This window comes from Engraulis encrasicolus, chromosome 10, assembly GCF_034702125.1.
Source record: "Engraulis encrasicolus isolate BLACKSEA-1 chromosome 10, IST_EnEncr_1.0, whole genome shotgun sequence".
Classification (NCBI taxonomy): Eukaryota; Metazoa; Chordata; class Actinopteri; order Clupeiformes; family Engraulidae; genus Engraulis; species Engraulis encrasicolus.
Window position 1 is genome coordinate 22,926,085 of NC_085866.1, and position 17,814 is coordinate 22,943,898.

The following is a 17,814-nucleotide window of genomic DNA, read 5'->3' on the forward strand; positions in this document are numbered from 1 at the left end:
TTTGACGAGAACACTTTTCCTTGTGATGTGCATCCATGACTCGCGCACTGACTGTTGCGAGGCTTCGTAATATGATGAAAATACGTAGTCTACAGTCTGCGGATTTCAACTGATGATTCAAAAAAATAAGGGTTGTGTTTGAGGCAAATACATGGGAATGGGGGGCGGGATACAGGCAAAATTTACCACTGTTGATCATAGATCGATTTTCATGATAGATACATTTTACATTTCTTTAAAAAATACAGAGGACATGACCTCTGTGTCCTCAATGGTAGTTACGGACATGTTTGGAAGTACTATTTGTTTAATTTTAAGACTTTAAAACATGTAACATTACACACACACAGAAACATTTTCAATGTTTAATTTCTTGTTTAATTGTAAAGCTACATTACAAAGTGCAGTCAGCTAAAAAGATCATTCACATAAGTCCTGTTTTTTTCACATACATGTAAAACTTAAATCAACATGGATGTGTTTCAGCCTGATGGATTTTAACATACCTGTAGATAAGATTTTATTAATATATAAAGTGCATTTAAGGCTTCTAAGTTCAATGTCCTATATTTCCCTTTCACACCAAAAATGTACATAAAATTCTAAAATTCAACATTTCAAGCATATTGTGCCACCCTTTAACACAGATCAAATGTTTACAGGCATGGTATGTTAATAAAGGAATAATACTGCAAAAGAAGAGATGGATTTTCTAAAGGGGCGTTTGATGCAAGATACTCTCTTGATCTAAATCTCAGCCAGCAAATACATTTCTTACTCAACTGTTAGACTGATGATTAGAAAACCCTCCCTGGGCCCCGGACAACTGAGCCCTTTGTGCCCCCCTTTCGGCCCTCCCTGCTGCTGGCACACATGGACATGATCAATACATTGAATACATGGTCAATATATTCAATGTTTTTTTATTGTCCAGTTGCTTCAAATTGTCCAAAATCAAGAGCACAAACCTATTATTAGCCTACAGTATAGGCATCTTAACTGCAGAGAGACATCAACGCTGAAGCTTACACAGAATATTGACTTTGGCTACGTTATGATCTTGATGGGTTTGCAGAACATGTTGATCTCAACACGTTTGCAGATCTTAACCCAAGGTCTTAACCCAGGTTATCGTTGGTGCTCTGTGTGCGAGTATCCTCCTCTAGCTCCACTGCTGGCCGCTTGACAGTGCCCTGATACTCACGTCTGGGCAGGCGTGCCGACAGCCGGTGGAACATGCCCCTGAAGGTGGCCCTGAATGCAGATGAGGAGAAGTAGTAGATGAAGGGGTTCAGGCAGGTGTTGAAGGTGCTGGTGAGCACAGCGTGCTTGCGCCACCCAGGACTCTCGCCAGTGATGAAGCCCACCACGTGCGACACGTTGTGGGGTCCATAGCAGACCGCAAAGATCACCATGGTGCCGAGGGCCAGGCCGATGGCTCTGCGACGCCGTTTGGTGCAGATGTTGGGCAGGCGGGAGAGGATGCGGATGAAGTTGATGTAGCAGAAGCAGCAGATGACGAGAGGCACACAGAACAGGACGACACACACCTGCAAGCGAAACGGCAGAAGAACTTTCAGCTGTTCTGAGTTGAAGTTATCAAAGCAGTATGTGCAGTCCTCGACTTCGGTCGTGTTGTGGTCGTGTTCGTGGTCATGGACGTGGTCATCGATATGGTCATGGACATGTCCACCGACATGGACATGGCTGTTGTCATAATAGTGCATGAAGTACACAATGCTGCACTCTGCCATGGAGATGGTCCATATGATGATGCTACCCACCACAGCATAGCACGGCTTTCTGTTTAATTTATATTTGACAGGGAAGGCAACCGCAAGGTAGCGCTCAACACTTATGGCCAGGGACGGACTGGACAGTCTGGCATTTGGGCACATGCCAGAAGGGCCGCGGCCTTTTAGATAACCTTCGCGGCCCTACCAAAGCTCGTTGCGGCCCCATAATCATACGTCTGAGATCTATGAAGTAAATATTACGCTGCCTGCGTTCAAATTTCTACTCAAACAGCGTTTTCTTGTCATCGTTTCGCTATTTATACCACTGACACTGCCATACATTACACACGGGCGGTGGCATATTGATGGGTGGGTCTCATTATGTTTCATGTTGTATTTTTCCTGAATATATATTCCAATGATGTAAAAGTGTTCAAAATAATACAAAAAAAACTATAGCCTACCTATTTATATTTTGCTTTTGTTTGAGACAACTGTAGTAAAGCATTGCTTTGTGGGATTTTTTTTTTAATTTACGTTCGGTTCCCGCCATAAGAAAAAGAACGTAGGCCTAAAGATTCATCAACATTCTGAAGCTTGTTGTAGAGAAAAACTGACGGTAGATGTCGCGACGCGAATGGACAATTATAGCTATAGGGAGGGAAAGTAATCTCATCGCCCCCTGCTGGCAACGTTCCAACCCCCTGCAACAAATGAATGTTTTTTTTCTTTGAAAAATTACATCTCGGCCCTGACGACGAAGTAGAAGTAGTGGCAGTCATATTATGGGCATGTTGGCCCGTTTTATCGAATCAGGTGGTAAAATGTTCGGTTTTTCACTGATCTGAGCTGATTTTAATATTCTTTAAAAAGCTAATACAGAACTACACTGACTGGCATGTGTGGCTTGTTTACTCCATGTAATTAGCATAGCCAAATTAGCATAGCCAAACATGAGCCAGAGAGGTGGTTACTCGTCACCACAGAAGCCATCATATCTACTACAGAATTTAAAACCATACCAAAATGATCGCGTGTATATATGTGTAATAAGAAGACAATGTGGAACTCATAGGATTACAAGAATGTGAAGATATGCGAAGAACTTGCGTTCGTTCGCGTTCATTTGTTTCTCTGTGTTGTCAACGAGGCGCGAAGCACAGCATGCTGGGAGCTGTAGTCCGTTTCCGACCAGATTGGCACAATTTCTATTTTTCTTAAATAGGCAGCGGGCCAAGAATCATAGCTCCTCTAGAAAATGAGTTTCGTTGTGACCGTTTAGTGGCAACTTAAAAACATGTTTTCTTGATCAATTTGGGGGTGCTGAATCCAAATCTGCCTGTTGCCACGGCGTCAGCCTGCACGTTTGGCCACCACAAGGGGCGCTATATTCATTTTTGCTTATTTATGGGTAGAAACAGAGTTTTAAAGTTTTCCTTCCTGTTCAGTTATAACATTTTACAGATTGCTTTGTAACAACATTTTCCATGAAACTAAAGACTTGGTGTGTGTGTGTGTGGGGGGGTGCAGGGGGCTAGTTCAAACTGACTTAAAATGCTGGTTTTGGACTGTTTCTTTACTTCAAGCCATGTTTTTCTCTAAACATGACAGCTAATTGGTTGAATTATCGAACAACATACGTATACATTACAATCTAGACTCAAGATGGAAGAAAATACTAAAATATGACACATAGGCTGCAGTCCAGAAATCATAGCTCATCTGGAAAATGAGTTTTGTTGTGACCTCTTAGTGGCAACTTAAAAATATGTGTACTTGGTCAATTTGGGGGTGCTCAATCCAAATCTGTCTTGTACCAGGGCATAAACCTGCTCCCTTGGCCACCACAGGGGGCGCTACTTCGGTTTTTCCTTATTTATATACCGGAAAGTGCACAGAAAAGTGCACGTCTAGATTCGGCACAAATGTTCATTAGTGTGCACTCTTTAAAAACATGGCCTTGGCCGTGCAGAAAATCCAAGCTGGCGACCATATTTTAAGATGGCCACCCTCTGCACTTATAATGAGGCCACGAATAGCTTTAATTATGATAGCATAAAATACTGGAAATGTTATCTACAATCCACTTTTGAAAGAAGAGCATTGTCCATTGATAAAATCCAGATGGCCACCGTTTTCAATATGGCCACCCTCTCCACTTATAAATAAGGCAAAGAATCGTTCACTTAGTGATGCAAATATGGAATTTGGCACAAATGTTCTATAGAATACACCCTTTTAAAAAGTGTGATGGCCACCAAAAGAATCCAAAGTGGCCACCATTTTTCAAGATGGCCACCCGCCTCAGAAGACCAAGAACTGTTCACATAATGAAATTTTGGCATGCAATTTCGCACCCTTGTTCATTAGAATATACTCTTTGAAACAACGACATTGTTCACAAGAAAATCCAAGATGTTTGACACGTTTCAAGATGCTATCCTCTCCACCAACAATTACTAATGCTAACTAACATATGCAATTACTTCAATGAACTCAACAAATTACTGAAGAACAATACTGTATACATGATACAGTCTGAAAAGGATCTGTGATTTCTTATTCAAAAACATGATTCACAAATACTAAAACTGCACAATATAATGTCAAAATCTTGACAGGACTGAAGTAAAAGAATTAAGCAGAACTGTACTTCACATTTGCAGCTTCACTAGACTATGCATATAAGACCAAGCCTGAGGCATGTGCACCTGCCACACTTAGCAAACTTTTACTACTCTTTGCAATGTCTTCCCTGTTCATTCTTTGCCAATCTTCTCCCGTCAGTTGGATTTCATTTCTTTGAGTTCTGGTTGGCATATGCTTCAAAACCCACAGGCACTCTGCTTGATTTGTTGCATATTATGTAGTGTGTTGTATGTCTTCACATGGCCTTTCTGCAAAATAGTTAATGGCTCACTCATACAATCTGCAGTGCTGAATCTCTCATTCCACTACTTTCCTTTATCATTGGTTTTGAAGGCTGTGACCACGTCACAGCATGTAAAAGCATGGCAGAACAGCATGTATTAGGCCTTCTCTTGTCCAATTGTGTTGTAAAGTTTGTGGATGACAATGAATTGAAGGCTCTGGGTTTGGCCACACATCAGCCTTAAATGTTGCACATCTAGACTTGAGTGGAGAAAATTGCCATTGGTATAATTTGGCAGGGAAAAGTAAGAAAAGGTCACACCATGCATTAACTTTCTTTTTATTATTACACAGATGTGGTTTGGCCATCTGCCTTACCATAATTTGGCATGGGAAAAGATGTGGCTATTGGCTTCGTCCCAGGACCATGTAGGCCTATCTCATTCAGAGAGAGTTTTGGTTGTACCAAGTCTGATGCAGACGGCAAAAGATATACAGCTCCCAACTTACTCAGGAAAATCTCAACATCATCAAAGTTGACTTGGTCAAAGATATCAAACACAATCAATTCTATCGGAGATGTAGGGTCTCATGTTTCCAGCACAGCATCATGCCAATCATTCCAATGTCCTTACCTACTGTACAACTTGGCCAAAATGGAAGGACTGTAAATGCTGTGTAGTTAACAAGAAAATAGCTGTGGGTTCCCCCAACTTGTCAACTTGGATAACAACACCTTTGCCAATTTCCTCAGTGGAATTTAAAAGCCACCAATGCATCAAAGCACCAATGAGTAGTCGGTACACTCCACTTGACTTGTCCGAGGATGGGAAATGTGGCTGTTCAAAGTTTTTTGGAATATATCTGCTGATAAGGCCACGACTAGTTAGAAAATCCAGCTGACTGGGGATAGGAAAATAATTGAAAGTGTTCTGGGTAATTGGGTCTCCCATTACAGAGAGTAGAGAATGGCTCAGACGGGTGCAAATGCTACATGTCTTATTTGTCCACTGTCCAGCCTTACACAGTTCTTTTCGAGATTTTGTTATAGGACTACACTTCTAATATTTATGTTGTTTTGCTTTAAAAATGCCATCGTGCAAAAATAACAGATCTTTTTGGTCAGACTGTATGATAGGATAGTGATCAAACAGATTTTTTTTCTTAAAATAATTGTACTGCAAATCAGTTAATATAGGCTAAGGAGTCATTGGTGGAAGGTGGCCATCTTGGAATTCCCTGAGGCCAGCACCCCTTTTTCAAAGAGTGGATTCTGATGAACATTTTGTGCCAAATTAAGTGAACTATTCCAGGCCTTTTTTTACAAGTGGAGAGGGTGGCCATGTTGAAAAATTGTGACCACCTTGGATGTATAGTTTTACATTTGCATAATTATCATAATTATAAATCATAATAATACTATACAACTAATACTAGAGTCTTACTTAAAATGTTGAGAATTTTGTCTTTTTCAATTTTGTGAAAACCTTTGGCCCATAATTGGCAATTAGGCCTACTGTATTCTACCTTGTGTCTATCAGTCTTGAGTGAAACAGTCATGCAAAGGCAAAAGACAGTAACTAAGTTGTGATTATGTGTTTTGTGTTCATAATTACAATCAACCATGATCTGCTAATTATCATTCATGTCGGGCAATGAATGTTGAATTAAACCGTTTACCTGTGGTACGTTTGTCACCACACAATTTCCTTATTTTACAAGACATCAACAAACCATTCACAAAGTAGGCCATGTTTATTAAATTAATCTACACATCAACTTCACCACTTTTTCCTATATGGAATTAACAGTAGCTCAGTGCATTTCAAGCAGTTCAATCGCCTACCAAATGGTGGCGCTATGCTTGACTGCCATTTCACTCATAGGCCATGTTTAGTGTAATAGAATCTGCACATCAACTTCACCACTTTTTCCTATATGGAATAAACAGTTAGCTGCAGTGCATTTCAAGCAGTTCAATTACCTACCACATGGTGGCGCTATGCCTGACTGCCATTACACCCATAAAGAAATATTGATAGGCATAATACACACTTATATTTTAAGTTTTGCTCTTGTGGATCACTTCAAATTTATTTGATGACACTTTTCTTGTTGAAAAGGTCAATTTTAATTACATTCCTACATTACCAAAAATCGCTATTTCAACCTTTGTTTTTATATGAATGTGCAACTTTTGACGATGGCAACACTTAGAATATTGATTTATGCAGTCTGATGGATATATATGAGCAAAAACCAAGTTGCCACCTGATCACTCCGACGAACTTGCAAGATAGGATTTCTGGCCCGCCGCCTAAAAAGGGCAAAAAATGACTTGAGATTTTCACAGGTAGTAGTTCATGCTATTGTGTACGCTGAAAAATGTGTCTGGTGTTATAGTTCCAAGTCATATCTTTGTGGGATTTTTAAAAAAACTTGTCTATGGGAGTTTCAATAGGATCACCCTGGTGTTTGGAACGTAACCGCTAGGATCGCTGTTTTCCACTTTCCCTCCCAATTAAGAAAAATTAATGAAGGCCCAGGAAGAGGAGGAATTAAACGAAAGAAGGGGGAGCGGCAATGGAAATTGATAGCACATTTGACTTGACTTGTGGAGGTGTTTGGTGGTCACTACGCGGTGAGATGCTGCCATCTTGTGGTCTTTTCAGGTATTTTCTTAATCAGTTCAGTCCTCCGTTTCCCTAGTGACTGACGATACACTTCCTCTGAGCATTGCGGTGTGTGGCGGACAAGAAGTGTCCCATAAATTCAAGGTTGTTGTCACTGAAAACACGGTGTTCTGTTCGAATCTATGTCTTAGTATCTATTATGCCAGCTTCTTGGCTTGCTTGGAAGAAGACCATGAAGAAGTGTGTTGTTTTGTCTCTGCAATCGCCAAGAAATCACAAGGCCATTCACACATGGAATAGCACGCAGAGCTCTCGCCCACACAAATATGGATATTAGAAGATGTGTTGCACCGCCCGACGCTACGAATAAGACCAGGTAGGGCTGAAGGATTTCCATTAATAAACATTGTTTGTGTCCGCCGTGACACTTTTTTTTATTTCACGTAAGGTCGCGTTTCTACTGTCATAAGCCAGTCCGTGGCTAGTCTCGCTACTAGCCAAGGTGATGTGATCTGTAAACCTTTTTAGCTTGTGGTAATCTGGGGGCTGTTAGGCCTATAGTTTTTCTTATTCGTACTGTAAGCTTATTCTTAACTTCATGACTTGGTAATGGGCTCTCGAATTGGTGGCTTGTCTTGCTGAAATACATTTTAGTAGCCATATCGATGTAGCCTACGGTATGTTGTTGTGCGTTCAGCTCTGGACTGGTTAGCATAGAAGTTGGACTGACTCCCACTCATAGTCTTGTCATCATATAGCTGGGCCACTGTCCAGCGTTAAGAAGGGGCTTTTGCGTAAAGAAGCGGTGCGAGAGCAAAGCGGACATCAAAAGTGGTTGGTTCATTGATTTTATAATGTGTGTGTGTAGGCACGTTGATGCTTGCCTGGTGCCTGTTGTTTAAAGGTCGGTTTCTGAAACTTCAGTGTTTACTAGGCCTACTATTTTATTAATAGTCACAATTTCTCTCTGTGTGGGGCGGGCCAACGAGTGCAGAGTGCGCTTGTTATAACGCACCGTTTTCGACGTGTAGGATGCACCATGCACCTAGTTCTAGTAGGGTCAGGATGCACCTTGTGTTTACCAATGTGTTTTCATGTGGTGCGCGGTCACCAAGTTGTTGCAACTTCCGCGAAGTGGTGTGTGTGTGTGTGTCTCTCTCTCTCTCTGTCTGTGTGCGCGTGGGGGGTGGGGGGGGGGGGGGGGGGGGGGGGGGGGGGGGGGGCGGGGGGGGCCGCGGGGCCGCGTTGTGGGTCAAAATGCCAGGGCCGTTTCTCTATCCCAGTCCGCCACTGCTTATGGCTGTGAGGAACAAGCTGCTGTTGTACATGGTTCCATAGAAGATGAGGCCTGCCAGAGGACACAGGAAATGAGCCATCTCCCACTTCATGTTGTCAACAACGGCCTTCATCCAGAGAGGAAGGAAGATCAGGAAGAGAAGGTCGGAGGTGGTGAGTCCGATCAGCAGGACGTCAACGGGAGCCGCACCCTGTCGCGCCTTCCTGATGAAGGCGTAGAGCGCCACGATGTTGGCTGGAAGCCCCAAGATGAATGTTGTGACGTACACCGGCAGTATCACTCCTGTGTCCTCCATTTTTTCGGCTATCATAATCAAAGCACAGCTGATTTGAAACTAGGGCTGGGCGATATGGAAAAAAAACAATATCACGATATGGATTAGCCTACTTTATATCACGATAGCAATAGGCCTATATCACGATATAGCACAATGACATACATTTTCAGTTATTCCCTTTATTTGCTATTTATTTTTTCATGCCGTAAAACAACCTTTCTTTAAAATGGATCTTTTCATTCTGATTTGTACAGTTACATTAACTTATAGTGTGTATTGTGACAACATGAAATGCAATTAAATGATATTCAATTGTATAAAATTGATAAAATTACTATCACGATATAAACAATAGGCCTATAGGAGAAAGGTCACAATATACACTTTTATATCATGATAATGATATATATCGTCATATTGCCCAGCCCTATTTGAAACACAGACATACTGTACTGTAGGCTACATATGTATATTGCAAAAAAGTTTTGGGATATTTTATGACCAACAGAATGCCATTGGTAAATCTAGGCATATTTAAGTCAGGCTACATATTGTTGAACAAAGATCTGGTAATGCAATTTATATCAAAACGTAAACCCTATGTGTGAGATGTTACCTGACATTCAAAGCAATATAAAGTTAAACACTTGACATTTTCAATGAGGAAGTTGACACTAAGACAACAATTGGTAACACTTTATAATAAGTACCCCTTTTTAGGCATTACTTAAGGGTTAGTTAAGCCTTATTTTACCATTAGTTAACCCTTAGTGAATCACGAGTTAATCATTATGTAAGTATTATTTCTCATTTCCTAACTATTATCTACTACCATTAGTAAATGGTTAGTGTGTGCTGATATAACGGTTCGCTAAGCAAAATTAAGCATGGAAAGGTTTTCACTTTTAAAGTTCCCCAGATATACGGAAGTAGTGAGTTGTAACTTCTTGTTAATGCATAAGCAATGCCTAACAAATCATTTGTTAACGTTTTGTAAAGCATGGAAAGGTTTTCACTTTAGATCAGTTCCCCAGATATACTTAAGTAATGAGTTGTAACTCCTTGATAATGCATAAGCAATGCTTAACAAGTCATTTGTTAACGTTTTGGAAAGCATGGAAAGGTTTTCACTTCAAAAGTTCCCCAGATATGCGCAAGTAGTGAGTTGTAACTTCTTGTTAATGCATAAGCAATGCCTAACAAATCATTTGTTAACGTTTTGTAAAGCATGGAAAGGTTTTCACTTTAGATCAGTTCCCCAGATATACTTAAGTAATGAGTTGTAACTCCTTGATAATGCATAAGCAATGCTTATCAAGTCATTTGTTAATGTTTTGGAAAGCATGGAAAGGTTTTCACTTCAGAGAAGTTCCCCAGATATAGGCCTACTTAAGTAGGCCTAATGGGTTTTAAATCCTTGATAAAAGCATAAGCAATGCTTATGAAGTCATTTGTTAATGTTTTGGATAGCATGGAAAGATTTTCACTGAAAAAGTTCCCCAGATATGCGTTAGTAATGCGTTGAAACTTCTCGATAATGCATAAGCAATGCTTATCAAGTCATTTGTTAACGTTTTGGAAAGCATGGAAATGTGTTCACTTTAGATCAGTTCCCCAGATATACTTAAGTAATGGGTTATAATTCCTTGATAATGCATAAGCAACATTTATCAAGTCATTTGTTAATGTTTTGGAAAGCATGGAAAGATTTTCACAGAAAAAGTTCCCCAGATATGCGTTATTAATGCGTTGAAACTTCTTGATAATGCTTACGCAATGCTTATCAAGTCATTTGTTAACGTTTCGGAAAGCATGGAAAGGTTTTCACTTTAGAACAGTTCCCCATATAGCTAAGTGATGGGTTATAAATCCTTGATCATGCATAAGCAATGCTTACCAAGTCCTTTGTTAGTGTTTCGGAAAGCATGGAAATGTTTTCACTTAAAAGGTTCCCCAGATATGCGTTAGTAATGCATTGAAACTTCTTGGTAATGCATAAGCAATGCTTATCAAGTCATTTGTTAATGTGTTGTAAAGCCATAACAGGTTTTCACTTTAGATCAGTTCCCCAGATATACTTGCTTAATGAGTTTTAACTCCTTGATAATGCATAAGCAATGCTTAAGAAGTCATTTGTTAACGTTTTTGGAAAGCATGGAAAGGTTTTCACTTTAGATCAGTTCCCCAGATATACTTAAGTAATGGTTCGTAATTCCTTGATAATGCATAAGCAACGCTTAACAAGTCATTTGTTAACGTCCAGAAACATTCATGAGGGGCAGTCACATGAGCCTCAACTTAGGCCTAGGCCTACTGTTTGCCATGCTACCAGTCATCACAGACTAACCATTACAAAAGGGTTAAATAAGACTTCACTGATGCTAAAGCAAGAGTTTACAAACCGTTACCATACATGCCTAATAGTACTTGTTAATGGTTAGGTGGTAGGAGACAACAAAGAGATAATGTTTTTTTCATAAATAAAGGTGGGTTATCAGACATTTTAATGATGGTTTACTAATGCTTATCAGAAAGTTAAATCACCATAGACGAATGATTAATTAACAGTACTGAATAATTTCACAGAAATACATAATGACTGACTCGTGATTCACTAAGGGTTAACTAATGCTTAATTTTGTTTAGCGAGTAGTTACATCAGCACACACTAACCATTTACTAACGGTATTAGTTAATGGTTAAGAAATGATAAATAACACATACATAACGACTTACTCGTGATTGACTAAAGGTTAATTAATGTTAAAAATAAGGCTTATTTAAGGCTTAACTTTGCTTAGCGAACCGTTATATCAGCACACACTAACCATTTACTAACGGTAGTAGATAACAGTTAGGAAATGAGAAATAATACTTACATAATGATTAACTCGTGATTCACTAAGGGTTAACTAATGGTAAAATAATGCTTAACTAACCCTTAAGTAATGCCTAAAAAGGGGTACTTATTATAAAGTGTTACCCAACAATTAACTTAGATAATCAAAATACCTGTAGACTATGTTATAAACAATTTGTAATTAACTAATTATCAACAAAACATTTACAAATGTTTGTAATAAGTTATAAAGTTATTAATAGTAATTAACAATTGTTTAATTCATAAATGTTGTATTTATCAATTAATGAATAGTGTTAATAAATCTTTATTCCCGTTTTCTAGTGTTACCATCAAAACATACAGATGATAGTCCAATATAGGGGCTTACCCTCACAAATCCAGAGCTCTATAACGATGCTCTATAACGATGTGTGTCTTTGTAGAAGTGTGGTTTGACAGGAACAGCTTTTTTAATGATGCGTAAAGGAAGTGGCACAGGAAGTAATATATAGGCCAGCTTTGCCATGTTCAGCAAAAAAAAATGCAGCAAAAAGCAAAACAAAACAAAAAAACCTGACAGCCAGCTAGCTTGCGGTTTGTTTTACATTTCTCAGTGGTATGTGTTGTGTTGTGTATGGAACTAAGTTACATACATATTTGCTGACATATAGCTGATATATCTGCTGATATATAGCATTTCATTTTAGCAAACAAGATAAATGATGCAAATAATGCACCATGCAAATCATTTCACTCAATATGATCAAGTAGCCATCTAATCTTTTCTTTAAAAAAAAAAGATTTTATTTTTATTTTTTTGGTCTTTTATGACTTAATTTGACAGGACAGTGTGAGAAGTGGTCAGGAAGCGAACTGGGAGAGAGATAGGGAGAGGTTGGCAAAGGACCCGGGCCATGAATCGAACTCGGGTCAGCCGCATGGCCAGTGCCCTACCGGTTGGCCATGGCAGGGCCGTAGCCATCTAATCTTAACTATTTAGGGACATGTATGTTCTGTTAAAATTAAGACCATTCAAAATGCCCATGGAAGACATGCATTCAGAAGAGAGAGAGCGAGAGAGAGAAAGAAGTGAAAGAGGCAGCTGAAGGAAGCATATCGCTGCAGAGTTGGCTGTGAAACAAACAAACAAACAAAAACAGATGAGGCATGCAGCATTACAAAGATGACACTGTGGGCTAATTGATTAAGTGAAAAAGAAGTGAAAGCCATATTGGGAAACTCCAATTCCCATTGTCATTGTGACACAGCACTCCACAGCACACAAGTGTTCACTGCACACTGCACACAACGAAATTGCATTTATGCCTCACCCTTGCAAGGGGGCAGCCGCACAATGGCGCCCCAAGGGAGCAGTGCGGCGGGACGTCAGTTATGGAGGAGGATGGGGGAGGGCACTGGGTAATTACTCTCCCCACCAACCTGGCGGGTTGGCAGTCGAACCGGCAACCTTTGGGATACTAGTCTGATGCCCTAACTGCTTGCCCATGACTGCCCATTAATCATCATCTTCATAGTTTAGCCTACTGGCATTTTCTCATAATTTCATTACATTTAAGATGAGGAGGACCGGTAGCCACAAACCTCCACACATGAGAAAAATGTGTATCAGGAAGGATATACATTTAGGGCAGGTATATGCATACAGTAATGCTGATCATCTGATATAGGATTAATACAGGTTTAAAAACTAGCAAACTAGATCATAAGACACAATAAAATAATATAACAAAATAATTATGACAATAAAACAATGTAATAATAATAATACCACCACCACCACCAACAACAACAACAATTGTAATATAATTATTATGGTAGTTATGTAATTACACAGATCGCGAGCTCAGTACATCAGGGGACTATTTCATGAACGCCCTTAACCCCAAATCCGAGTTCAACTCAAAACTGCGCTATTTTTAGACAGAGATCCGTTCCATCATTCTTGCTAACCTGAAACTCAGCTGAATTGAAAAGGTAATTTATGCTCCAACTCAAGGAGAATTTTTTTTTTTTAACTGAAGTTAGTTGCGAGGTTGTTTTGTTGTTGCTGCTGTTGCTGTTGTTGTTGTTGTTGGAGTGTTAAAGTGATGTTAACCACATTGCGTGCCAACACATAGAAAAGTAGGTGAATGATGGGTGGTACATTACATTTGGGACAGGATGTTGGCTGTTTTGGCCACTTCCCTTACCTACTCAGCAAGACTACTGAAATAAATTTTAATGAATGATGGGCCCTAGACTACCATAATACCTTACAAAAATTTCCAGTTTTCTTGACTAAAATAAACATACTGTATGGGCTATGTAGAGGGAGTTTCCAACATCTTTCATTATGTAGACACTCAGTCTGTACGTGTTCTCTCAAGGCTCAATCATTTGAGAGATTTACTGTACACATTTTGTTTTCCTATAGTGTGTCCTATATTTTTGCTAGTTGCAAACAGTGGTTCTGAAAGAGTATTGCTTGTGCATGTATCTTTTTAATGGCAGCAGATACATTGAAATGCTTATTTTAGATGTTAAAATGCCTCTGTCAGTGCACTCAATGCAAAAACAAACCCAGTTTGTGCTGGGGACATGATGCAACTCAACTTACAGTTAACTTAAAGTAATATTGCTCACGCTACTCTTGACTTGTCAATACTCTGTGATGCTGCATTTTCCGGCTCAGCCCTTTCCGAGATCTGAGCTATTCTGGGGGCAGACTTTGTTTACATTTGAAAAATTCTTAACATAGGCCTACTCCAAATATTTTTCCCAAAAGGTATCACCTGCTTGCTAGTTGTCTGCTGCATAACCTTTTGGATGTACCTTTTTGTAAGGTATTATGGTAGTCTAGGAATAAATAGAGATGTTTTTTTTAAACAAACACCTGCCCCCATTACAATGAACAGGATCTCGGAAAAAGGCTGAAAAAGAATCTCAGGTACTGACAAGTTCAGGGTAGTGTGAGCATTACAAATGCATGTTGAAATTGGTTAAAAGTTAAGGCTAGGCCTATAAACGGCTCCGGGCCCACGGGCCTAGCTTTCACAGTGACACAGTGTTTTTCAACATTGGGGTCGATAGGAATTCAAGGAATTCAATTTGGGGGCGCCTGAAATGTCTGAAAGTGTGTGAAAAAAGAATAGGCCTACTGATAAATATTAACCTAACAATTTGGTATTCTCTTTGAAACACCATTGCCAAGAATTGTCCATTGTCCACCATTGTCATGAATGTCTATAGGTTTAGTACCATAAAACTTAATTTGCTCAGTTATGCTTTCCATTTTTGTCGTGAAAACGTGTAAGGGGGTTCCCAGAAAATGTGGATGTCAAAATGGGGTCCTATGACAAAAAAGGTTGGGAACCACTGCATTAAATTCTTTCAACAACCCTGATGGGATTCTAGAATGGGTTTCAGACATTATTTTAAGTTCCACTCAATGTAGCCTACTTCATTGGGCATCCCCATGATGCTCCATTCACTACCAGCAAAGTTACAGCTTTGTCTCTGGCAACAGCCAACAACATGACATAGTCCCATTTAAGCCCCGCCCATACACACTGTCAGGTTTTGTTTTGCTCCAGCAGATGGCAGAAAAAGACAAAAAGAGAGAATTTGAGTTGAGTTGAGTACTTAATTTGATTTGAAAAAGAAGTTCACCATAGGTCAATGTATTTAATTATTATTATATGTGACGAATGAGCAAGTTTAATTGAAGCAGCAAAAACTTGCTCAGAAAATAATATAGGCTATCAATGTGATGTAGTCCTTCTCTCATACCAATATATCAATGTGATGTGGGCCTTCTCTCATATGTATTGATATTGTGATGATGGTATTTGTTGGAGAGGCATGTAGGACAACACAATGGGCTATGATGCATACATCTTCAGAGAGCCAATAGCCCTCAAGTAGGCCAAACACATTGACAATGTTTAGTCAACACATTATGAATGAGCAACACAAATGACAACAGCTGCTAGAACAACAACCATCATAAGTAGGCCTAGGCAATAGTGATAGGCCCTAATAGTCTAATAACAATGACAGCCTGTAATCAGGATGGGGTATGTTTTTAATAGCCTAATAAACAGGTCTTATGTAGCCTATTATAACTAGGCCTTTAATAATCATTTCAACGTTAATTTAATCAACCACTTCAAAAACAGCTACTGTAAAACTAAGTGCACGTGACGCAAGAGTAGGGTAGGCTCACTGGTAGGTCCGCGCTGGGATCCCGACTGACGGGTTTTCATTGACAAAAAGTTGGGATGTTCTCGAAACGTATACGCTGCATATAAGGCACACTAGTAATACATTTCCACAGGGAAAGTCCTGTGATATAATACGCATTTAAACCAAGAAGTAGGTAGCCTCCAGTGAAAGGAATTTGGCAAGGCTGAATTTGGAAGCGAACCCTGGGAAGGAAGAACGTAGGTGGACGTGTTGTTGTTGGCGGTTGTGCGTGTCGTGGCGACAGGTAAGTGTTGCATGAAGCCTTGCAGCTACTTCCTATGTACGAAGTTCGCTACTTGTTTTGTTTACATACCAGTTAATGCTTCACATTTGGCTAGTGCGCCATAAGCGTCTAGATCTAGTTTTATTTTTTCACAAGGGAAACATGGATACAGGGAATGGCTACTTCTACGATGCGTTCATGTGTGGAACGCGGAACTACATTTTCAGCTAACCATCTCGGCAAACAACAACCTGTTTAGTCATACCCCGAGTCAAGTCTGAATGAGTTTAATCTGTAGTTTTATTAGGCCTACTCGTTATTCTGGGGGCGGTTTTGTTTTTGCAGACTGTCGTCATTCGGAAAGCGCAATGAGAATGACACCTTCAAACTGGAACGCGCACGTGCGCGCGTGGTTTCCCATTTATGACTTTGTGGCTTTCATGGAAACACGCTATTTCAAAACAGTCGATTCCGTTGTATTTATTACACACACACACACACACACACACACACACACACACACACACACACACACACACACACACACACACACACACACACACACACACACACACACACATTGGGTATAGTCCTTGCTGATGAAGCATTATATATAATAAACATATATATATGGGTATACAGGTTATCTTCACTCTTGTTGCTACTTTTACAACCACCTGTCACCTGCGGACCCTACACTGTACAATTACACAGTGCTTTGATGTGTTCATGCTCCGGTAGAACTGGTGTACTGTAGATACGGATAGCATGCTTTGAAAAGGTGTCCCATTGCACGTCTTTCCCTTAGCCAAAGACATAAGTCAGCCACAGAGTGCCTGCCATCCACTCCACATCCACCCCCATTCCCATTGCCCCCCCCCCCCCCAAAAAAAAAGAATAATTGTAACCCTGGCCTGTCTGTCTTTATCCCTTTCTCTGCAGCCATTTGTCCCTGGCACTGCACAGCCAGACGGAGAGAGAGAGAGACGGCGACAGAGAGAGAGAGAGAGGGAGAGGCTGCAGCGGTAGCCTAGTCAGGCATTCGGCTGTGTGGATCTATGCAATGAAGATCTGAGTAGGCTACTGGCCACTGCAGCCCTACTGAGGACGACAGCTATGGCTGAGCTGGAGATCGATCAGTCTAACCTGCCCCGGGTGCAGGAGGGTAAGTCTGGGCTCCATGCTGTGTCGCTCACCGTTCTACTGTACTAGGGCAAATGCTAAAGTGGTGTGGAGTTCAATCGTGTGTGTATGTGTGTCTGTGTCTGTGTCTGTGTGTGTGAGATGCTTTGCTGGTTGTAAAGTGGCAGATGATAAAATTTTGGGGAGTTCTTTTGCGCCAGTGCTCAAGGGTGTGTGTGTGCGCGTGTGTGTGTGTGCGCGTGTGTGTGTGCGCGTGTGTGTGTGTGTGTGTGTGTGTGTGTGTGTGTGTGTGTGTGTGTGTGTGTGTGTGTGTGTGTGTGTGTGATAGTTTGTTTGTTGTCACTGTGTAACTACACAGTGAGCTTGCTACTCCTGAAGTCATGGTATGCATAGCATACTTGTCTGAAGGCACTACTTGGAATTATTCTATGATTCCATGGTTTAGGTCTAGGGCCCTGTCACTGTGTGTCTTGTTTTGGAAAATGCAGATGAGAATCTTGACCATACGTAGGGGCTGAGTGTGTATGGCATCTGGCACCTTTGGAAT

At 40.4% G+C, this 17,814-nt stretch overlaps 2 protein-coding genes across 2 annotated transcripts in view; one reads left to right on the forward strand and one right to left on the reverse strand.

Moving 5' to 3' along the window:
• Window positions 1-1,118: 1,118 nt before the first annotated feature.
• LOC134457419 (free fatty acid receptor 2-like) lies at window positions 1,119-8,832 on the reverse strand. The gene is made up of 2 exons (XM_063209435.1): window positions 8,552-8,832; window positions 1,119-1,872 (listed from the first exon to the last, which is right to left on the reverse strand). The coding sequence occupies exons 1-2, from the start codon at window positions 8,830-8,832 to the stop codon at window positions 1,119-1,121; spliced, it is 1,035 nt and encodes a 344-aa protein (XP_063065505.1).
• A 7,068-nt stretch (window positions 8,833-15,900) lies between these two features.
• The window catches only part of ccdc187 (coiled-coil domain containing 187), a 60,730-nt gene continuing 58,816 nt past the window's right edge, over window positions 15,901-17,814 (forward strand). The window contains exons 1-2 of the mRNA XM_063209436.1: window positions 15,901-16,145; window positions 17,067-17,289. Coding sequence (XP_063065506.1) covers window positions 17,241-17,289 — 49 coding nt within the window. The 5' untranslated portion in view covers window positions 15,901-16,145; window positions 17,067-17,240. The remainder of the gene's footprint in view (window positions 16,146-17,066; window positions 17,290-17,814) is intronic.

Excerpts from the sequence above, each read along its gene's own strand:
- LOC134457419 (XM_063209435.1), bottom strand. The coding sequence starts at position 8,832 with ATGGAGGACACAGGAGTGATACTGCCGGTGTACGTCACAACATTCATC. Across the intron at positions 1,873-8,551 it reads ACCATGTACAACAGCAGCTT|TCCGTCCCTGGCCATAAGTG; the intron begins GTTCCTCACAGC and ends CAGACTGTCCAG.